General features: G+C 48.0%; 1 protein-coding gene across 17 annotated transcripts in view; it reads left to right on the top strand.

Annotated features, from left to right (window-relative positions):
• LOC114847693 (interleukin-1 receptor accessory protein-like 1-A) overlaps positions 1-21336 on the top strand; it is a 115914-nt gene that overhangs the window by 67583 nt on the left and 26995 nt on the right. For all 17 annotated transcript variants that reach the window (XM_055505071.1, XM_055505069.1, XM_055505067.1 and 14 more), the window contains one exon: positions 8731-8830. In XM_055505071.1, coding sequence (XP_055361046.1) covers positions 8731-8830 — 100 coding nt within the window. The remainder of the gene's footprint in view (positions 1-8730; positions 8831-21336) is intronic.

Genomic DNA, 21336 nt, shown 5'->3' on the forward strand with positions numbered 1-21336 from the left:
GTTTATGCTGCGAAAGGCGGATGCAGCTGTTAGTGGAGGCTCTTTGCAAATATCCAATACAATATATAATACATTTAATGTTTTGTGCTCACTTTATCTAGTTTTAAGACTTTATTTAGGATGATTTAGGTCCAAGTGGAAAAGCCAAGTTGTGACTTCAGTAATGGCGTCTTGTGGTTTTTAACCATTATCCTGAACGAGTCAAATCTAAACACGGGTGATGTTTTAAAAACAGCTTGAAAATTCCATTGCAGTAGGAAAACATAGTGATTATTATGTGTATTATTTCTTGCAGGATCACAAATGTTGTGGGAACAAGTTAGAGAAGTATTTTTTTTTACCTTATTCTCATTAGGTTTCTCTGCTACTGTTCACAGTGAGGCTGCAGGGGCCTCGACCACACCGGCGCTAATGAAATCACTGTCTCAGCTGTCTCTTTGCATTGGTTCTGGAGGAATCTTTCCAATTTCCCATGGGGCGGGTGTGGAAGAAATGAGATATGAATAGTCCCAACATGTGCCCATGCAGAACACACAAATGAAGAGTGCATGGGCATGTGAAATGTGAAGGTGCAGCCTTCGTGTTTGCACACGCACAAAACCCCCTTTCTCACACAAGATCAGCCCTCCGCAAATCACCTTGTCTTCCAGGATGAAAATGCATTTAAAGGTGTAATTGAATCGTTTTCTGTAGGATCTGTGTGGAAAGTGAATCACCGCAGCGGCAGGTAGATGTCGAAAATGTCGGCGCTGGCACTTTCCTGTAAAAAACTCCGAATTTGCTCCCAACAGTGAAGTAGTAAACTGTGATCCCTCAGTGGAGCGGACCCCAAAAAGAGAGGAGGGACGTTCTCTCTGCTGCCTTGTCAACTCGCCTTAAAAACCGCCCCGGTTTGGAGCCATCGAGAAGGAAAGACAAAAAACACAGGAGGGCATCTGAGGATTGTCAGGAGGAGGCAGAGCGACGTAAAGAAGCAGTGGAGAATGAGATGCGCTTCCTTCAGCAGCTGTAAAACACGGCTCCCTGTGATGCTCAGCTGCAGAGGTGTGTTCTGGTGCCGAGAGCCCCCGGGGAGCGGAGCAGATGTGGCCAGTACCGTATGTGTGGCCCGTACTGTACGTGTGGCCCGTACTGTACCAGTTTGTACCTGTACGTGTGGCCCGTACTGTACGTGTGGCCCGTACTGTACGTGTGGCCCGTACTGTACCAGTTTGTACCTGTATGTGTGGCAGAGGCCGAGCTCGCGTACAGGAGGCTGGTAATGACACGCTCCGGCCCTCAGCCAGCGGCTAAAAGCCTGTAAACGCTCATCCAGTCGAGTTCGGGGAGAGGTGCATACACACGCGCGCAGCAGGAACGGGCCGAGCACAGGTTGATGTTGATGATGAGCTAAATCACAAGTTGTTGGCTGCAGACGGCTCGTACGCTAGCGAGCGAACGGCTTCTTAAGCAGCGGCGCGTCGGGAGCCGCTGAGTGAGAGCTGTGACATTGCAGTGTGTTTGCCGAAGGTCAGTGACATCTATGTGCTTGTTCTGTGTGTGTGTGTGTGTGTGTGTGTGTGTGTGTGTGTGTGTGTGTGTGTGTGTGTGTGTGTGTGTGTGTGTGTGTGTGTGTGTGTGTGTCTCCACTGATCTGACACACAGGCCCAGTCAGTCCTGTTCTTGGCTCCTCCACTGATCTGGCTCTTCTCCGAGTCCTGCAGCTCTTGCCATACCTCCCCCTCTCCCGCCCTCTCTCTCTCTCTCTCCCCCTCCCTTCTCCTTCCTCCTCCCATCAACACACCAGTGCAGATCAGCCTGCCCAGGCCTTGTTGGGCGTCACAGCAGCAGCGAGTGAGGGAGCTGCCTAGACTTTCACCCTGGCTCTCCCAGTGTGCCTCTTCATTCCTGGCTCTCTCTCCGCTACGCTTCGCTCTCATGTGACAGTAATATGGCAGTATTATGTACCCAATTATAATGTGCCACACAAAAGATGCTGAACACATGCCCTATGAAGAGCTGTGGCTATTCACAAGCCAGGATAGCAAGTGACAAAGCCCCTTCCACATTCTTTAGACAAAACCTCACAGCAGGAACACACACACACACAAGTCCTGTAATAGGATTCCATCTGAGATAACCGGACTGCTCCCTGCAGGGCTCTTCCCCTCGCTGAGATGCACAGCAGCTGCACTGTAGAACGGATACAGCGGTAGCCTGAGAACAATCAATGACTGTGTGGGTGTGGGTGTGCGCTTCAGATAAATCATTTGAATCTCCAGCTAAAGTGGACACCACATATCAAAGTCTAGCGGCCTAATAAATAAACTGGATGATTTTGATTGGATTAGCTACAGAATATTTGCTTCAAAGTTGGAGAAGCACCTACTGCTCCTGGGTCTGTCTGCATTCTATAGTATATGGAGGGTTATGATATCCAGTTTTTAGGTTCTACACTATTTTTCTAATTGGATAATTGATTGCTGAGGTGAAGCCTGAAGGAAGCCTGAACGGTGACCTAGTGTAAGAATTATTTTTGCCAGAGTCACAAATTGCATAAAGGGGTGTCTGAATAAAAAACGACTTAACACATGAAACGCATGGTAAATAGATTTCCAATGTCTTCCAAACAATAAATAATAAAACAAGAGCCAGCGTGCAGTTCAACAACATCCCATCCCCTCTGGATCCAGCTGTTCACATGGAGACTGGTCAGAGGATATAATCTATACTGTGGGTTTCCACCGTGTGTTGTAGTGACTGGCTGTTGGTGTGTGTCTCGTCTCTCTCGTGCTGTATACACAGGCCGTAAGCATGTGGGGTCAGAACAGGGGAGAGACCATTGAAGGTCGGTGAGATGTGCTTATGGGTTGAGATTCCCTCTGAGGAGAGCAACAGAGAATGAGGTGAGGACCTGTTGAATTAAACATTGTCCAGTTCCTCGTGTTCCGCCCCCCCCCCGTCCCCAGTGAGAGCGATAGCATCCACTCAAGAAGTCCTTGTGTGAGAGGCTGTCCACCTCCTGTTCTCTGTGTTCTTTGGGGGACTATTGTTTGGCTCTAGCTAATATTCTGTTACACCCACAAGTTGCTCTCATTGGTGCAGCCGCTGATGAAGCCCATATATCTTTTGTGCCAAAGCCGACAGCATCTTAGGATCTTTGTAGGTAGCAGCGTGTAGGAGAGACAGCTTCTACCTCAGCGTGAGTCTGTGAGATACCGTCAGCGGAGCCTTGCTTTGGTAGGTTTGCACTGTTTTCTGCATGAACAAAGTGAGTCGATGCTAGTTTTTATCATGAATGTCTTTAGTAATTCTATTCAGGATTCTAATTTACAGAACTGTGTCAACGCAGGACTTGTTTTTTTGTTTTAATTAGTGTAACCCATTTCTTAGAACTTGGACTGAGCTGAACTAGTCGCTTACAGTAACAGGGTTTTTGGAGTCGCGCTGGCTTCACCTTTTTGTTTCCTGCATCAAATAAACGCCAGAGGTCCAGATAACAAAGTGAGAAACCGTGCAGTGTAGTGGACGCAAACACTCCCTGTGTGTGGAGTTGTTCATTGTTTAGTCCATGTGTGTACAGTGCGGTAGGTGTAGGTCCAGCTACTGGACAAGCCTGGATGTGCTTACGTTCACAGTAGGAAACAGTTCTGACTCTTTCTGCCACTTTCCTCTTCATTTCTTCCACTTCTTTTTACTCGGAGCCTTTCCCTAGTCAAGCAGAGAATCGATTTTTAAACAGGAAAGTCTCTGGGGACCGAGCGCAGAACCATTATTGGCCTCATTTAGGCTCCATTGCCATCACGATGGCTCCTCTAGACAATAGGATAGATTCTGTCATGGATACTAAAGCGTAAATTCACATTCCAGCTGAAAACAGCTCAGGCCAGCATTTTGTGTCTTCCGAGAGCTTTATTTAAAAGGAAAAAAAAGGGTTTGAGAGGATGGACCACAGTGCCTTCTCCCAAACCAGTAATATATGCACATCCAGCACATTTCACAGCCGCAGGCGAGATGGAAGGGAAAAATAGCCAATGTATGAGCTTTTTCATGCTATTTACTGCATGCAGCCTTTTACTTTTCCATCACTGCCATCGTTTTGTGCTGTGTGCAGCTCCTGGTCTGTGTCTCATGTTAATAGAAGCTGCTAATTCCTCAGCAGGCGACTGTGAACCAGTTTAACACAGTACAGTACAGTATGTGGTGACCAACCTGTTGATGATGAAGGAAGTCACGCTCTGAGGACGTAACCACAGCCTCTCTGTCAATGACTGTTTCCTTGTATTTCCTGCCCAGCGCGTTGGCGGAGCAGATCCGTGGATGCCCTCTAACGACAGCTGTCAATATCAGACTTCAATTTGGCAAATGAAGGACATTATGCTCCCTGCCTGATAAATAAGAATCAATGTCAACGCATCAATAAGCATTTGGAGGTAATTGTTGCTCACCCAAGTTTATGTGGGGGGGCAATTTAATAAATCTATACAAAAACCACCTACATGATTCACTGTGAAAGGGCCAGTTCTTGTATTGTCAGTGAGAATGCACTGCTGGACTGACTGTTTATACAGTCGTGTGTGTGTGTGTGTGTGTGTGTGTGTGTGTGTGTGTGTGTGTGTGTGTGTGTGTGTGTGTGTGTGTGTGTGTGTGGTTGTCCGTCTTCCTCCGCTGGGACTGCTCTGAACAGTCTAGGATTTGGCCCTTGCTCTCCATCAAAGGCAGCATTGACTGGAGGCATGAGAGCGTCTCTGGCCAGGCTGCGCCGCTCACGGAGGGCCCGGCCGAGAGCGGTCCACAACAACTGGACAGGAACGCGCCGGAACCCGGACCCGGCCCAGGGCGCCGCTCTCGACTAATCCTGTGCAAATGGCTTCAGTTCGCCTGGAAGCTGCTCTAATTAATCGCGGGCACGCCGTTGCGTTGGTTTCCGCGTCGGCTTCCTGCGTCTGAGTCTGTGCGCGGGGTGAGGGGAACAGCGGGGGTGCGGATTGAGTCGGCGCCGTGCGGTAATTAATCTCACTCAGTGAAAAGGTGCGTGTTGGGACCGAGGCAGGGCACAGCTCACGGCACCTTGCTCGTTAACTCTAACCACCTATGGCCGATCTCTGGAGATTAACGAGGGCTGCCCGTGGTCAAAAGCAGTCAGCGGACGCTCCTCCAGCCCCCGACCCAGCTTGTTTTTCCTCCATGGCAGTGATGTAAATCACTGCCATGGAGGAAAAAGAGAGAGAGAAAGCTCCTGGGACCTGGCTCACTGTGGCACACGTACTGTACTGTAGCGAGCAGCAGCACATGTGTTCCAGCTGTGGGAACCTGCTGTACAGTAAGCACAATGTGCTGGATTCACACACACACACACACACACACATACACACACACACACACACACACACACACACGCCGGAGCACCTACAGTATGACTCATGTTTCCTTGTGCTAAACAGCGGGAGTCGGACGTGGACGGACGCTGCAGCAAACCAGAGCTTCGCGACCAACGCTTCACTTCTTGATAATCCTGCCTTTTCTCTCTAATTGCAGTGTTTGACTCCGGTGTGAACCGGCGCAGTATTATCACTCATTCATGTGTTTTTTAGAGCATAGCTTCAAAGATTACACTCTAGCTCATGCATAATGGAGCATTTTATAGAATGGAGGATGGTACACATGCAGTATCCACATTTTCATCTGACCTCAGGGCTAAAATGGGAGTTCAGCTGGAGAATTCTTTTCACCTGCCGAATACTCATTTAATATTCAGCAGTTATTACTCATGCAATATTAATCAAACCACTTCTGGCCGTGCAGCGCGTGTATGTGACAGAGTTTATTTCTGAAATTTACAGCTGTGTACATAGCGCGGTGCACTTGTCCCCGTGTTCTGTGGCCGCACCAGAACCACATCGTGCTCCGCACTCAGCGGAGACGCTCCGGCGCTCGTCCGCCCTCCCCTGCTCTCAGCCACATGAATGTTTAAGCATTTTTTTTCTTAAATTACTCTTAAGAAGAATTAAAATTTTACACGTTATGCTACATTTGCCTGCGCAAGTTCATTTAATGACGACATACTAAAATAGGACAGCGAGCTAAAGAAGTGACATCAGTGTTTCAGACCACGTCTGTTCATTATGTCCATGTTTTTCTCTATTTCTGGTGGAGCTGTCCAGTAAATATTATGATGTAGTTTAAGATTGGAGCCTTGGAGCCACATACAGTAGCACAGTGCATACAGAGCTTGAGAAGTGATTATTCTACACACATGTCACACGCACACAGCAGAGGGAGCTGCAAACAAATGGCATGAGGTGATAATTGAATTTAGGCGGCGTCGGGGGATGGACGCGGCTTTCTGCCGAGCTCCAGCCCAGAACAGTGGCCACAGTGAATTCCTGGGCTCCTTTGTGGGTCGACAGGAAGGATGGGCCGCGCTCCTCATTTGTGGGGAAACGCAGCAGGCGAACGACGTGCGGTGATTTGTGCATGCTTCATGCGTTGCTGGAGCGCAGACGTCACGCCGGGACTCAGACACACCTGCTCCTGACGCCTCGGAGGCTCAAAAACCCACCGTGGCCGTAGAAGCGAGGCCAGGATGATGTCAGACGGAGGAGTCGTCGTATCTTCACTAATTTGACTTTCTGTGTGGGCTGCAGAGCCCTTTCATTTTGTCGACCACCGGCTCTTGTGAATGGCTTTTTAAGAGTGAGCAAACACAAAGATGTGCACGACACCATGTGTGTGAAAGCGGGGATTTCTTAACGGCCGTGTTTTTGCGGGACCAAGGAGCCCACAGGCTGATGTTGATGTGCTTTCTTCCAGCCTGTCCGTCAGAGCGAGGCTCCGGAGCCACTGACCCCAGAGCCGCGCTGGCTTTGACGGCTCAGAGGTTGCCTTTGTGTCACAGTTATAGCTTCTTTGTGGCCAGGAGAGCGGGGAATGGAGGGGGAGTGGAGGGGGAGGAGAGGTGAGGTGAGGGGACTGGAGGTGTGCACAATGCCCCCCTCTGAGCGCGGCCGGCAGACCGGTGATGTCATGGCTGGCAGGACAGAAGGTCCGCTGAGCTCGCGAAGGCGTGACACGACTGGACTCGCAGGAGGCCTCTGACATTGTTGCATTGAATCAGGCCGTGACAGAGAGCAGGGCTCCACATGCTCCCAGTCAGCCAGTTGTTCCAGGCTCCGTCCATTGAGGGAACACCAGTTTACATTAGTATAGTCGTCAATGCTACCGCAAAGGTGACGCATCCTCTGCTCCCCCTCTTTCCTCCACTGGCCTGTGGGAACGTTTCCGGGGGCGATTTGCATGTGAACCTCGACTGACCACCGGCTACGGCGGCAGCTAGAAACAAACATTCAGAACCCACCAGCTTATCGGCGAGTGTTTTTAAAGGCTTTTTCCTCAAACAAAGGAGGCGCCAATCCCTCAGCTGCATTTGCCAGAGCACTATTGGCAGAGCGCTGTTTATCGACTCAATGCTGTTTCCTAGTAGAATGTGATGGAGCAGCAGAGAAAGGCTTCTTTTCAGAGTGGGCCCTGCTAGTGTCGTGTAAACACACACTGAGAGAGCCTCCTTTCATTAGCTATGCTAATCTGGAGCGCACGTGACTCGCAGCGGCTCCTTTAGCCTCTGTCTGCGGAGGCCCGGGTCCTGCCCCGCTTTCAGGTTCACTGGGTTAATATGCTGTGTGCTGCGTTCAGGCGCTCCAGTTCCACTGGCAGGAACACGGACGTGAGCGCGGGCCGTGTGCTCGGCGGTTATCTTATATCAGCGTGGAGCCAAAGGAAAACACGTGAGAGCCCAGGATGCGGTTTACAGCTCACCCACCTGTACATGTGTGTAAACGCTCCCTCCTCCGCTGAGTGGATCCTCGAGTGGATCTCCGAGTGGATCCTGACAGGGAGCATCCACTCGCTTCCCGTCACGTCTTCAGTTACTTGATCCCCACGCACACGGGCTGATGAGAGCTTGTTCATTTAACTGGCTGGGAGCCCACAGCTCCTGTGGTTATGTTCAAGGTTCCATTGCATGTCTGAAAACAGCTTAAGATAACAAAATGTTTCCTAAATTAGTTTTTTTTTTGCCCCATTTCTAGTCAAATTTACACAGCGGCACTGGCTCGGCTTTGGAAGCCGGCTATTAGAGGGTAATTACTACATGGTAGATTATGTCATTTACTCCAGAAAGATTTGGAGCAGACGATGAGTCACCTCCATCAATTAATTTGATATATGAGTCCATAAGCGATATGGGTGGGATATTTGCTGCATTGTGCGAGTCACAAGGTGATGATTTGAAATTCCCTTCAAGGTCTTCCCGTTTTTTAATGAAGCCGGCGATTAAAGGTGGCGTTTCGTGCGCATGTAATTATTCCCTTATTGATTTGTCAGCATCTTAGGGAATGGTTCCTCGTGAAATATATCCCTGCTATGATAACCCGTCTCACTGCAGTCATAAGAGAAAATCATTACAAGAAAGACCCCCCAGGGGGAATGTGGAGAATGGTATGATGATAAGTGATGGCTGGTGTGTGTGTGTGTGTGTGTGTGTGTGTGTGTGTGTGTGTGTGTGTGTGTGTGTGTGTGTGTGTGTGTGTGTGTGTGTGTGTGCGCGCTTGTTTTACTGTTGGGCTGTTACAAAACATCCCTTCACACTTGCTCTTGTCTGGTAGAAATAAGAGGATACTTGATCTCATGTACAAGCAGTGACTGGTGGCTCTTTCTTTATCTCCCGTCGTCCCCTCTCCCATATCTTCCCAGGTTGTGAGGACGGGGAAGATGAGACCTCCCAGCCCTCTGCTGATCCTGCTGTACATCACGCTGTCCAAGAGTGTAAAGGTGGTCTCTAAGAGAGGCTCAGGTATTTACCACACTCCTTTCCTCCAGTCTGAAGCATGCGCATGGACACTTTAGCTCTCGACACTGTTTCCTGTTTTCTGCTCGTGTGTGAGTCTTTCAGTGTTTTTCCCTGTGGCGACGGCTGTTGTACTTTAATTTGGATTTCCAGTATGAACAAATGTACGTCTGCATAAATCTAAATAGTCTGGAGATCAAATTGCACCAATTGTCACAGTCGTACTGTGTTTAGCGGTGTAAATTCTTTAATTATGGTTTATTGTAGACGCCGAACCTTAAGGCATAAAGAACCGCTTTAATCTGTGATACTGCAGCCGCAAGTTGCTGCTAGAAACACAGTGGTTGAGGGATCGTTCAAAAAGATGATGGGCAGGTAATTGCAAGGGATGATGCCTTCGCCACGTCTGTGTGGGAATGACTCACGCCGTAAAATTGGCAGCACCGTTGAGCAATTTAGAAGTAAGTGCAGCCTTTCTTTTTGCCTGCGAATTAATGGAAAGATATGCACTGTACTTCTCAGAATTAGCTAAATCTGGAGAGATTGAGGCAGCCGCCAGATGATACAATTGCTCAGTGCCTGGGTCTCCAAGGGTCAATGTGAAACTCATTTTGGCTGTAAATGCCAGCAAATTGAGCATCAATTGTGAACAAATGCAAAGGTCAAAAGAGAAAATGGGGAACAAAAAGACTTTTCATGACAGGAATACATATAGCTGCAGGACACACTTAAAGCCACCTTCCACACAACTACATAAAGGGGATTTGGTGCATTGTCTTGGTGCATATTCATCCCCCAGTGCTTCCCTTTCCTCCCCTCACATGCCGGTTTCATGTTTTTCGGTGTTTGACTGTGTTCGTACTGTAGACACGAGTGGGCTTGTCAGTAGATTTAAGCACTGACCTTTAGCCAAAGGTTTCATATTGAGGGATGCACTGGACAGAAACTAACCCAAGGAGCAGGAGGGCAACTTATCTTTGAATAATGTTGTTCAGTGACACACAATAAAGCAACATTAATGCGTGTAATGCACCTGCTGCACATCCGCAGGGAGCCTCAAATGATTCCAGTCCAACCAAAGCTGTTGTTCATGTGAAAGATTCCAGAGGCTAAATAGCTTAACAGCTGCAATATTTCTGGCCTAATATGTTCAGTAATTACAGTCTCTCCACTTTGATAAAATACTGGATAAGAGTAGAGCACATGGCCCCTTACTTTGAAAGCCTAACTGAGAATTTTATGTACTAGAAGTACTTTGAAACAATAATCATAAATATTTGAGTTGAATGAATTGTGATAAGGAGCTGCCTGAACTTGACATTATGATATCAATGTGTAGACATACACATTTAAATACCTTTAGTGATGCAATACTGTTTATTTTTTGGAGGTATGAGCTTAAATATATGACATTGTCTCAGTACGTGTCAGATGAATTTTTCTTCTAGCCTCTGACAAATTGAAGAAGATGGAGGTTGGGTGTGTGCGTTAAAGAGGGAACTCGATGCTAACGGAGATTAATTGCCTGATAAAACCCCCGGTGGGTGATTGTTTTCTGGTTCAAAGGTTTGAGACGTTTGTCTTAATGTGCTGGAGATGAAAGATATAGGGCAGCTGGACCGTCATTAAATTAGCTTTAAACGACCACCTTTGGCTTGTTACATTTACGTGGGTCACACTTATTAATACTGACTGTTGTGGATTTCAAACCAGACATTTTGCTGTCGCTCGGAACAGAAAGGAAAGTTTGAGACAAAGAGGCTTTTGTTTGGGTTCCTGTCCTGATGAATTATTAGCTGGCGTTCAGCATCAGATGGGACCACTCTATTGTTTTCTCTGGATTGTGGGAAGATTCGGGAATTCGACTCCTCAACCTTGAGGGATCTTGAGGGATCAGCTATGAGGGCTTGATTAGCCCTCAAGAGACACTGGATAAAGCCGCTATTCAATTGATTTCCCCTCACAATGTCCAGATGGCATTCCCAGAGTCTGGACAGTAGCACTGCGAAATCCTATAAATATTCAATGTGGAGTCTACATGGGTCTGTATTACCCGGACTAATGAGTTTCCCAGAGGTGTGGATGCAGCATGTGTCCTTTATTTCCTCTTCCCTTACGCCACACTTGACACTGCTTATGGTTTAATGACCAGTTGGGCCCCACAGAATCGGACATCAGTTGGACGGCTGCATATTATCATTGAACCCATGTACTGTAGACGCTGTCCAGCCACACGTACACGTTGTGTATCTTCCTCCTTCCTTTCACACAGCGCTCCACATGTCCTGGCAGCTCTGCGTGACTGTGCTGCAGTCTGACCGAGACCATGCTGACACCGTGTGAGATTCACTCCCTGGGACTCTGAGCAGGTCTCTGACAGAGACGAGCTGTCAGGGTCCATCCATCAGAATCCAATTGTCTCCATTTTGGACAGAGCTGGCTCAGTCAGACGTGAGCAGGCCTGTTCCAGCCTCTCTGCTGGATTTCAGCCTATAAAGACCCAGACTTTAATCAGACAAGGCAGGGATTCTTTAAGTGGGGTCCTAGACTTGCAAACCCAATTACTAGTTTGCAGCAGGTTCTAGGCCACGCTGAAGGCTGTTAAATATGTCTGACTGCCAACAGCAACACGATGCAGTGACTAACACCAGGAGAAAGGCAGTGGATGTAAAGCAAATCTATAAGTGGTGAGGAATAATGCTCTAAATCAATATAAAATTCAGCTTTGACAATTGCCAGGCAGTGAAGTTGTTTAGTTTGTAGCTGCTCTAAGACAAAAGAACCTAACATGATAATGTCACATCAACATCTGTAATTTGTTAGCGACTAATTAATTGGCTGAACAATCATTTATTCAAGAAGAACAACAGAGGTTGATGAGGGAAATGAATTGCATTCATGGAGATCTTTTTTTTTTTTCCTGATTGAGCTGGAGTTTGATCGCTGGGACGTGGCTTGCTGGCGGTCGGAGAAACCGTCTTCGCATGACCTCTTTCTCCATTTCAAGTCGGATGAAACACTTGTTGGGGAGATGTTCCTGGTCAGCCGAACATTTCCTGCCGCGTTTGTAGCGATACTCTGAGGAATGTAGTGAGAACGGAGTTTGGCAGCTGAGTCATGTGCATCTTGAGCGTGCATGTCAATTGAGGCTAATAGCACACAACAGACAAGTTATGCAGACAGGAGGAGCAGTCAAGGCACAGCAGCTGAATGTGCCAATACGGGAGGAAAACATAATGAAACTGCTGTTTCCCAGCACTCAAACAAGACAGTGGAGGATCCGTACAAGTTGACGCGTGGGCTTACGTACAAGACAGCAGATGCGGGTGTTGTGAGGGGACCGGTGGCAGCCCCAGCTGACAGTAGGTGACAGATGGGATACAGCTTGGACACAGGGCTGACACATAGTGAGCCTGGTAGATAGGTGAGTAAACGAGCTATGGCCTGCCATGATGCTGTAGGTCTAATATACCCTGAACCTATGGAGATGATCCTAATATCCCCTAACCACCATCACACCTTCCTTGTACGGACCAAGCTCAGTACCCGACCATCAATCAGTGTCACTGGATGGAAGAGTGTATCCAGCGTGTCATCATGAGGCTGGGCCACGGGCTCAGTGTGGCTTGTCACAGGTCCAGACTCTAGCCAGACCAGCTAGCTAGCAAGACGAGCACCGTGGCTCGCTAATGACTGTACATGTGATGCTTGTCTCAGGTCACATGTCCTCTTACAGTAAATACGTGATGGTATTGACTTAACGCGATTGCCTTTTAATGCATTTATTGACTCAACATTAAAGGTACAATGAAAACAAGAGGAAAGCCTCGCTACGCAAAATCCATACTCGCTATCCTTCAGAAGGTCGCGTGGGGGTTGGAACCAACCCAGCTAGCGTCCTGGAGGTCAGCGCTCCAATCACCAAGCTGGTACAAAGACTCATTGCACTGGCGTTTAAAGTGCATCTTGGGAAGTGGGACAATAAGTGGACAACTAAGTTCACACCTGTCCATAGCTGAGGTGCCCAGAGTTCATCTGTTTCCGACCCCAGAGGTTATAGTTTTACAGCCAGACAGTGAAATGGAAGGTTAATGTCTCTTAGCATACAGTGTAGTTATTAAAATATTAATACAAACTACTCAAGTCGCTTGCTTGCAGAAATGCTCAGGCCTTTAATGAGTAAAAGCTGTTAAACTGTGGTCGGATCTCGAAGGGAAGGCGTCCTGTGGAGATGAAGATGAACAGATGAAGATCTGCTGGCGTTTTACCAGCTGTAGGTGCTGGTCTAATGCAGTCACTGCAGTCAGCTGGCTGCTGAATGCACTGAAAGGACGGAGCGAGGCCATCTAATGATCCCAGCAAGAGCCGTTGGGGTTTATATACAGTATGTGTCTGTCTGTGTGCTCTGTGATTGCGTTCATCTGAATGTTTCTCCAGTGTGCGACTTCCCAACCTCGGCCCCTTGCCGTTCCTCGGAGCGGGGATAAAAACTGTGCGGCCAATGTTCTAGATGACTCTGCAAAGTCCCGCTCCGAATCCCTGATAAGAGCCTGTCATGGATCACCGTAAATCTGCCGTAGCCCGAGGCAGCGTGGGGGCCGAAGTCCATGTCAACAACCGCAGGAACAGAGTCAGAACCCAGTCGGTCGCAGAGTTAGAGTTCGTCTTTTATTGGACCGCTGTCGGAGCCTTAAACTGAAAGGTGCCCGTCTTTACGTTTCTCCGTCCAACAGATGGACAAACACAAAGGAGGCGTAGTGAGACCTTGTGTCTACTTGTCATGCCTGTCTCATCCCCGAGGCTTCCTAGATGCTTGTCCTGAATATTCATCCCTCGCGCTTCCAGCGCAGGATGGGAGCGGTGTAATAGTTTATTGACAGATCAGTTGTCCACATTGACACCTGTACACGTTAATGTATGACTGCAGCCCGTCTCAAGTTGAAAGGTTGATCGTCGTGGAACCTTTAACTTGACAAAATCACTAAGAAATAGTAACTTTGTTCTAAGAACTTCATTTGTAGATAACTTTACTAAATCACACACACTTTGAGTGTGATTCCCATTCAAGAACCATCTCTACCTCGTCCCTTATTTTGAGAAGCCAATTGAATTTAAAGCTGATAACATTTGCTCCGCTTGTCCTTGGTGCCTGTTTTTTATATGCAGGCTACTAAGCAGCAATGTTTAAAAAGAGCGTCATGGCGATAAGTGGAAAAAATGCCGACCTGCATCAAAATGACGTCAAGCTGCAAAGAAGCCAGGTCACTGGAACATGTGACTCCGTGCGATACTGTGGCTGTTTTTACCGCCTATCGATACACATGTAGTAAACATGCAGACGCGCACTGCACAAATCTGCAATGAGGGGGAAAAGAAACAAGGCCCGTTCGGTGCCGTTGGCTCGCAAACGCACACGACTGCGCCGCGGAGGCTGTCCTGGCCTGGTCAATACCTCGCCTCTAAATGATGAGGAATGGCCTGCGCTGCAGTAACACTATGCTGGGAGATTGATCACATGCAGACTGGAGATTAAATAGCTTTCTTGTGGAGAGCCAGGCCGCCCCTGGATGGTGCATTGTCGATTAGGAAGCCTGTTTTCTCCTCTCCAATCACGACAGCCGCGCGGCCGTAGCATGGGGCGGCGTACGGAGGCAATCGAGCCATAATACATTGATTTTTATAGGAAGGTACAGGATTATATTTGACTGCGTCGTTATTTGCCCGCTAAAGAAAATTGTTGATTGGATTGTCTGTCAAAGCCGGACCTTGTTACGACGATAGTATCGGTCTGTGTCCATGGAGTCGGCCATTAGTAGGCGTCGTGTGGAGGCGCGACTTCATTTGGAAATAATGTTTAGATGGTTTGAGAGCATCAAGAGCAGGTGGAGGGTCACACATGAGAACACCACATGATGGGACATCGCTTTTATGCCCAAGGTCCTAAAATTCCCCCCGGATGGTTTTCTATTTAAACACCACCGCAGCCCCTGAAGCTGCTCCCTCCAGTTAATGTGTGTTCTGAGAAATGACATGTACTGTGTGTGTGTGTGTGTGTGTGTGTGTGTGTGTGTGTGTGTGTGTGTGTGTGTGTGTGTGTGTGTGTGTGTGTGTGTGTGTGTGTGTGTGTGTGTGTGTGTGTGTGTGTGTGTGATGCTATTTGTGTTTGGGTGTGCGGAATGAGGCAATATATTCCAAAGTGAACAGATGATTGGGGGGACGCCTGCTGTGATATATGTGCGCTGGTCGTCCATGATAATGAACCAGTTATTGTGTGGGATCATTCATGTTTGTGGCATGAGTAAATACAATCTAACATTCAGCATGTGTACGTGTGAGTGAGTGGGCTTTCATCTAGACGGAGGTGTTTCCAGCTAATTAAATGTGAAGACGCTTTTATAGGTATCAAAGAGGTTCATTCCACGTTAAAGGGTGGAAATCCGTGCTCTGAGGCTTCGTCAGAGTCGGTCTGTCTGTGTGATCACGTTGAGTGGGCATCATGTGAATCCAGACTGTTGCTGTAGAATTGTGTAGGTTTCCCATTGTTTCCCCTTTGACTCTCTCAGCGTCTCCACTCATCCTAATGGTCAGACAAGCAGCCTTGTGACCTCGTGACCTCTGATCTTCATGTTCATCAACACCGAACGATTGTTGGCTCCTTAATGCATATGAAGTCATGTTTTATGGGCGACAGCAGACATCTGGCTGTATGAGATGCAGCATTGTAATGTGACAGTAAGGACAGTGGAGTGAAACGACTGCCCCTCAGCGTACAGTGAGCGCTGCACTGTACCCATCAACAAGCCTAAGATATCATTTGTTCTTTCACAGTGATTATATCAAATGTCTTTGGGAAACCTGGAGGTTGCACCGCAGGCAGCACAACTCCAAAGACCAGCGCTCTAGAAAACCCTTCAGGCCATTTAAACTACAATTACCCACAGTCCTCTGTCATCTCCTTCTGTCAAAGTGATGCACTCAGTCGGCGTCGGCAGGAACCGCCGGCGTCAGACCGCAGCGCATCGTTGTGTATCCAGCTCCGCTCCCTCATTAAGCACAGACGCAGGAGAAAAAGGGGGCTCCATGCTGAGACCGTGGGGGGGGGTACATCTCCACATGCTAATGAGAGGAGCCCGTGTGTTCGTCTTGCGTGTCGGCTGTTAGCGTTGTGGGCCTCTTTTTGCAAAGGTAGGGTGAATTCTAAGCACAGTTATTTTTACATATCATTAGTAGCCCAGCACAGCCCCATCACCCTGACAACTACATCCCTTCCTCTCCCTTCTACTTATCACCATAACAACTAATCTACCGTAAATAGTGCTGTCTCCGTATCTGCCTCTGTCTTTATTTCTCCGTTTCCCTCCATCGCTCTTTATTTATCCCGATCTTTTCTGCCTTTCCTTTCTTGTTGCCACAGCACCTCCCCTGTCCTCTACTGTACGTCTTCCTCTCCCTTCATTTTTCTGTGCCACTGCAGATGTGGGTGGTTCTGGCGACTGCACAGTCACCTTTCTCCTGCTTCCAGCAGCTTCATCTCAGATGATGATCAATAAATAAAGACCCACAAACGTCCCAGCCCCTTAGACTGATTCTGTTCTGCTAATAATGAGCACATACTGTACAGTTCATGCATGTATGTATATATTTGGATGCTTGGATGTTTCATGGTGATTTGATGAAGGAGCAGGACTGCGTGTTCCGTCCCTTTGACCTAAATGTGCTATTGACAGCAAGCCCGGCCCGACAACTTGATTGGCCGACCACACTCCAGGATTAACTTGCCAGGCTGAAGGGCTTTTACAGTCAGAGATCAAGCCAATGGTCTGTTGGGCTGAGTAGCTCTGGGATTGACTTAACGGGCCCATGTGCTAATGCAGAGCTGGCCCAAGGTTGAACAGCGTAGCGAGGGCAAACACGCTGTTTTGCAGTCCATGAAGACCACGATCAATAGAGGGGCTGGCGACATTTAGAGCGGTGACAGCAAACACTCATCTGTTCTGGAAAAGACATTTTGAACCTTCGCTTCAGATCCTCTGGTATTTCTGCTCCTTTTAAGTAGAATTAATACAGCATTAGGTTACTGATATACAGTAGGTCACATTAGCAAAGCCATAAAAAAGTATTTTATTCTTCTTAAGCCAGAATGATACAGAATGATTGAACAATGGGCTTTTATCAGTTGTCATTAGTCCCATACTGGGCAGGAACATGCATATCACCTATAATTACACCTACCCGAGTCTCAGCTGTACTGTTCCACTCAGTCAGCGGCGTGATCAGTGCTGAATCCACACAAAAGACCAAAAATAACCGCTCCACCTCCCCCCGTCGTGCCCCACGCCGTGTCACGTCCTGACATTACGCACCGCCACGGCGCCTGCGGCCGTGGCTGAAGAGGACCGGCGGTGTTTTGTGCCGGCTTTGTTTAGCGCGGTGTAAATATGCAGAGTCCTCCACTTAATGGGGGGAAAAAAGCAGTGGGTCTAAACGAGTTCACGGTTTGAAATCGCTCTCGTCTGACTCAATCTTTTCATCAGCGCACAAATAAGAGGCCGCCGCCGCGCGCCCCGGCCCCGTTTTCCTCTCCTCCGTCGCTGGTGAAACGCGCGGCGCGTTCTCCTCTCTCACCTGCTGAAGCAGCGTGCGCGTTGGAGGCAGAACATTGATATGATCAGGTCTGACCAAACACTGGGTTTTTCCCCCCAGCGCCGCTCCGTGTCACAGTGAGGTCGGACGGAGGCCTGATTAACATCTCCTTAGATTGTTCCCTGCAGATTGACTGGCCTGAGGAAACAAACTGGAAAGAAAGGCGCCTGAATGGTGTTTGAAGCATTCCAGTTTAAATGTCACTTGAAAAGATTTTCTTCTGAGCTTTATTTGAAGGCAGCTCTTACCACACATCTTGAATTCCTATATTGTTCGCTCTCCAGCCGGTTCCCATGCAAATGCCTCAGCGGCTCGCTGTATGTGACGTCGTAGCCTGTGATGCCAGGGCTCTTTTGAAGCTAAAAATGCCTCCCCTTCATTAAGAGGTTCTCTTAAGATACCCAGCTTAACACTATTTACATTTTCATTATTCCAGCGTTAACGGGAAGAAAAGGCATAAAATCCAGTAGTGTTCAGGACATTAGACAAGCTTCATTCTCACAGCAAATGGATTTACATAAATAAAGAGGTTGACACACGGAAGCAGAGATCCCGGAGCTCGGAGGAGATGCGGTACAGTAGGAGAGAACCTTTAAACGGTGCCTAGAGGACGTTTGTGACGAGGGAAATGAAAGTGTGGTAAATGAGAGAAGATTGTGTCTGCTTCCTGGTATCTCTCTGAAGTGAATAAAGTGGGCTCAGAGGGACTGACACCGGTTCTGTGATCCACTGCATGTGATCAATACAGCTCCGGTTCCTCTCATTACTGGAACAGACCTCAGTGCGTTTTCAATGCAGTGGACTGGTTGTCTCTGTATTTGTTGCTCCTTAATAAGGCGCTGTGACTCTTTTTCTTTTACTTGAGCATCTATTGCTTCCTATTATTATCTCCTGAGGAGCTGCTTTAATGAATTACCGCCCTGCAGTCAGCTGATCAGCGCAGGGCTCCTGCATCTGGAGCGCAGGAGTCTGACTGATGGTTATTGTTCAGAAAACCTCAGCTGACGTTTCTGCACTTCTCCACAATGTGTAGCTGCTGGGGTTTGGATTTCCTTTGTAGCTTCAGGTTTGTGCTGCAGTTAATATCACAACGTCCTGAATGCCAACGACGCTCGCAAAGCAAGAAGCTTAAAGTCTTCACATTTGAGGCGGTGGAACCATTAAATGATGTCAAATGTGTGTCTTTTTTGTCTTCCTGTCCAAGTCTCGGCCGTTTCTTCAGCATACTAATGAAAGATTAGCCTCAGACGCTTCCTCAAGCTTCACCGATTTCCCTCTGGGAATCTCGGCCAATCATGGAACGACATTCCTTCCTTTCAACCCTCTAAGTACACATTCCTAACCACTCTGACCTCCAGACCCTCTCTTCAAACTCGGAATAAAGACTCAACAATAGCAGGAAGGAGCTCAACAGCCTGTTTTTCTTCCACCGCTATTCCTTTCATTTAAATGTTCTCAGGATCTCTCCGCGCGGTGTTGTGTGTTGGGTGAAATCGTTACCTGTGAACTCCGGACCCTCTCAGCTCAGCAGTCCGGCGGCAGCTCAGAGAAGCAGCGGGAGCAGAATGTTTACGACCTTGTCTTGTCACAGTGAGAACATCAGACACAACTTATTTCCTCAAAGACCGGCCATTTAAAGCAGCGGCTGCACACTGTGCGCTCCTCACATGCTGTGTAATGAAGGTTATTATAGGATTCACATAAAGGATTCAAGCTTTTGAAATTCAAATACGCTCCCATTAAATAACAGAAATGTTCACGTTATGTGTTTGTCCCTGTATATTTTCCTGTCTTGGGAGTAAGGAGTAAATAAATAGCACTGTAACCCAAGGGTTTCCTCTATAATGGACAGATCTCATAATCTAATGAAAGATAAACCGCGTGATCACACAGACAGGAGGTGAATCATTGTGTACACAAGGAGTGAGTACCCAGGCTCAGCATCCACTGTCCAAACGGCTCTGTTTGAGAACGGGGGTCCCTCCTTAAACACTGGGACTCTGAGATGACACACACGATTTATGCAAGGGTCTCGGCTCTGGGGGAAATCAGCAAGCCTCCGTTTCCTGGGTTTTAGAGCGGCCCATAATGAAGTTTCAGTCGCGGGATGTGCTCTGATTGTTTCTGTTTTAGGTTGGATTTGGTCCCACGGCAAACCGGTCAGATTAGCAGATAAGTCCGGGCTTTATCGTGGCTCCTCGTGATCCTTTGTTGATCTTGATGTACTCCACTCATCTATTAACAAGACATTTGCCTGCTGTCGCCATCCATCATCGCCGCGCTGCTTTCCCCCAGAACACAAGAACACACCACATGCACAGTGTGTGTGTGTGTGTGTGTGTGTGTGTGTGTGTGTGTGTGTGTGTGTGTGTGTGTGTGTGTGTGTGTGTGTGTGTGTGTGTGTGTGCGCGTGTGCGCGCGTGTGCGTGTGTGCGCGTGTGTGACGGTGAAGTGTAATGTTGAAGCAGGAAAGGTGAAGGATGCCTCCTCTCTACAGGCCGACTGAACACCACTCGTAGGCTGATCGTGCATTCAGTCCACTTCTGTGTCCCTCTCTTGTGCTCCACTGTAGGTTTCAATAATTGAACCCGTTTTTTCAGCCAAATTAACCAAATTATTTTCAAGTAGCTGAACGACAGCTTTCTACTAATAGGACGGCGCTTTCGGGCAGATGTTTTATTGAAACGCAGGGCGTTTTAATTCCCTTTAAATTTTTTGATGTGGTGTTATACTTGGATTATACTGTGGGCAAACTGATTTTCTGTCCTCTAATAGACGGGAGAGCGGTTGGAAGAAGTTCACAACAAACGCCAACCGCTCTGGAGCGGTTGTACGTGTTCCCAGCTGCCCATAGAACGGGACATTTCTGTTTCACAGAGATTGTAGGAGACAGTAATGACCATAATTGCCTGCCGAGGCCCATTCACATCCACAGCTCAATAAGCTACTGCTTGTATCTGCATCCCCTCTGAATCCTGAGCTCACGTGTTTATTTAACGTCTCGTCACGTGGTCTTGGTTGAAGCTTCCAAACTGTATTAATGCTTCTCTTATTGTGCTGTAAGACGTTTCTCCCACTGACCTTCCACTTCCCGCTGCCTCCAGCTCTGTTGTGATGTTCTACTCCCTTCCAGCTTCCCTCTTCCTGTCCAGCACATTTCTTTCCCGCAGTCCTACGCGCAGCAGCTCAAGGCCTCCATTTTACCACCCAGCCTTGCCGCTACCGGCCTGGTCGCTCGGTGTCTCTGATCCCTGGTGCATCGCTGGCGTGACCGAGCAAGGCGCAGCTGCTTCGGAGCCAGGCGGCGCCGGCGCCGGTCCAGGCCCGCCGGCAGCTGGATTAGCAGGACAGCCATTAGCATCTGAACTCCTGTAATGTGACAATATGATAGGGATTATGCCATCTGAGGGGAAGTGGCAGGAGCTGAAAGGGAGCGAGGGGAAGGCTGGGGGGGGGGGCGAGGGAGCAGCGAGGAGGAAAGGTGGTGAACGGGCACCGCAGGAACAACCTGAGGCTGCAGAGAGATTTAAGTGCACAAGAAATGTAGTTGAATCATGAGAAAATAAATGAAAGCATTCAGAGGAGAAGAAACTGATTCACGCACCATCAGTAACACGGATGTGAGGAATCTTGCAGCCCAACAATATTATAGTTAATCATGAAAGTCCAGAAAGTCTAATCTTGAAGCGCACAGGTAGAGTAGGCTGCTCCACCTAAGAAAGCAAATATGTTAATTAAGCATCTTCTAAAATGGTAAATGGAAATCAAATTGTAAATCAGATGAAATTAATCCTAAAATTACAGTGACAAAATGTGAGTATACGAGCTCCTCCCATGGATTGTGCCCATTTGCTGTTGTTAAGTCACAG

Source organism: Betta splendens, chromosome 21 (genome assembly GCF_900634795.4).
Source record: "Betta splendens chromosome 21, fBetSpl5.4, whole genome shotgun sequence".
NCBI lineage: Eukaryota > Metazoa > Chordata > Actinopteri > Anabantiformes > Osphronemidae > Betta > Betta splendens.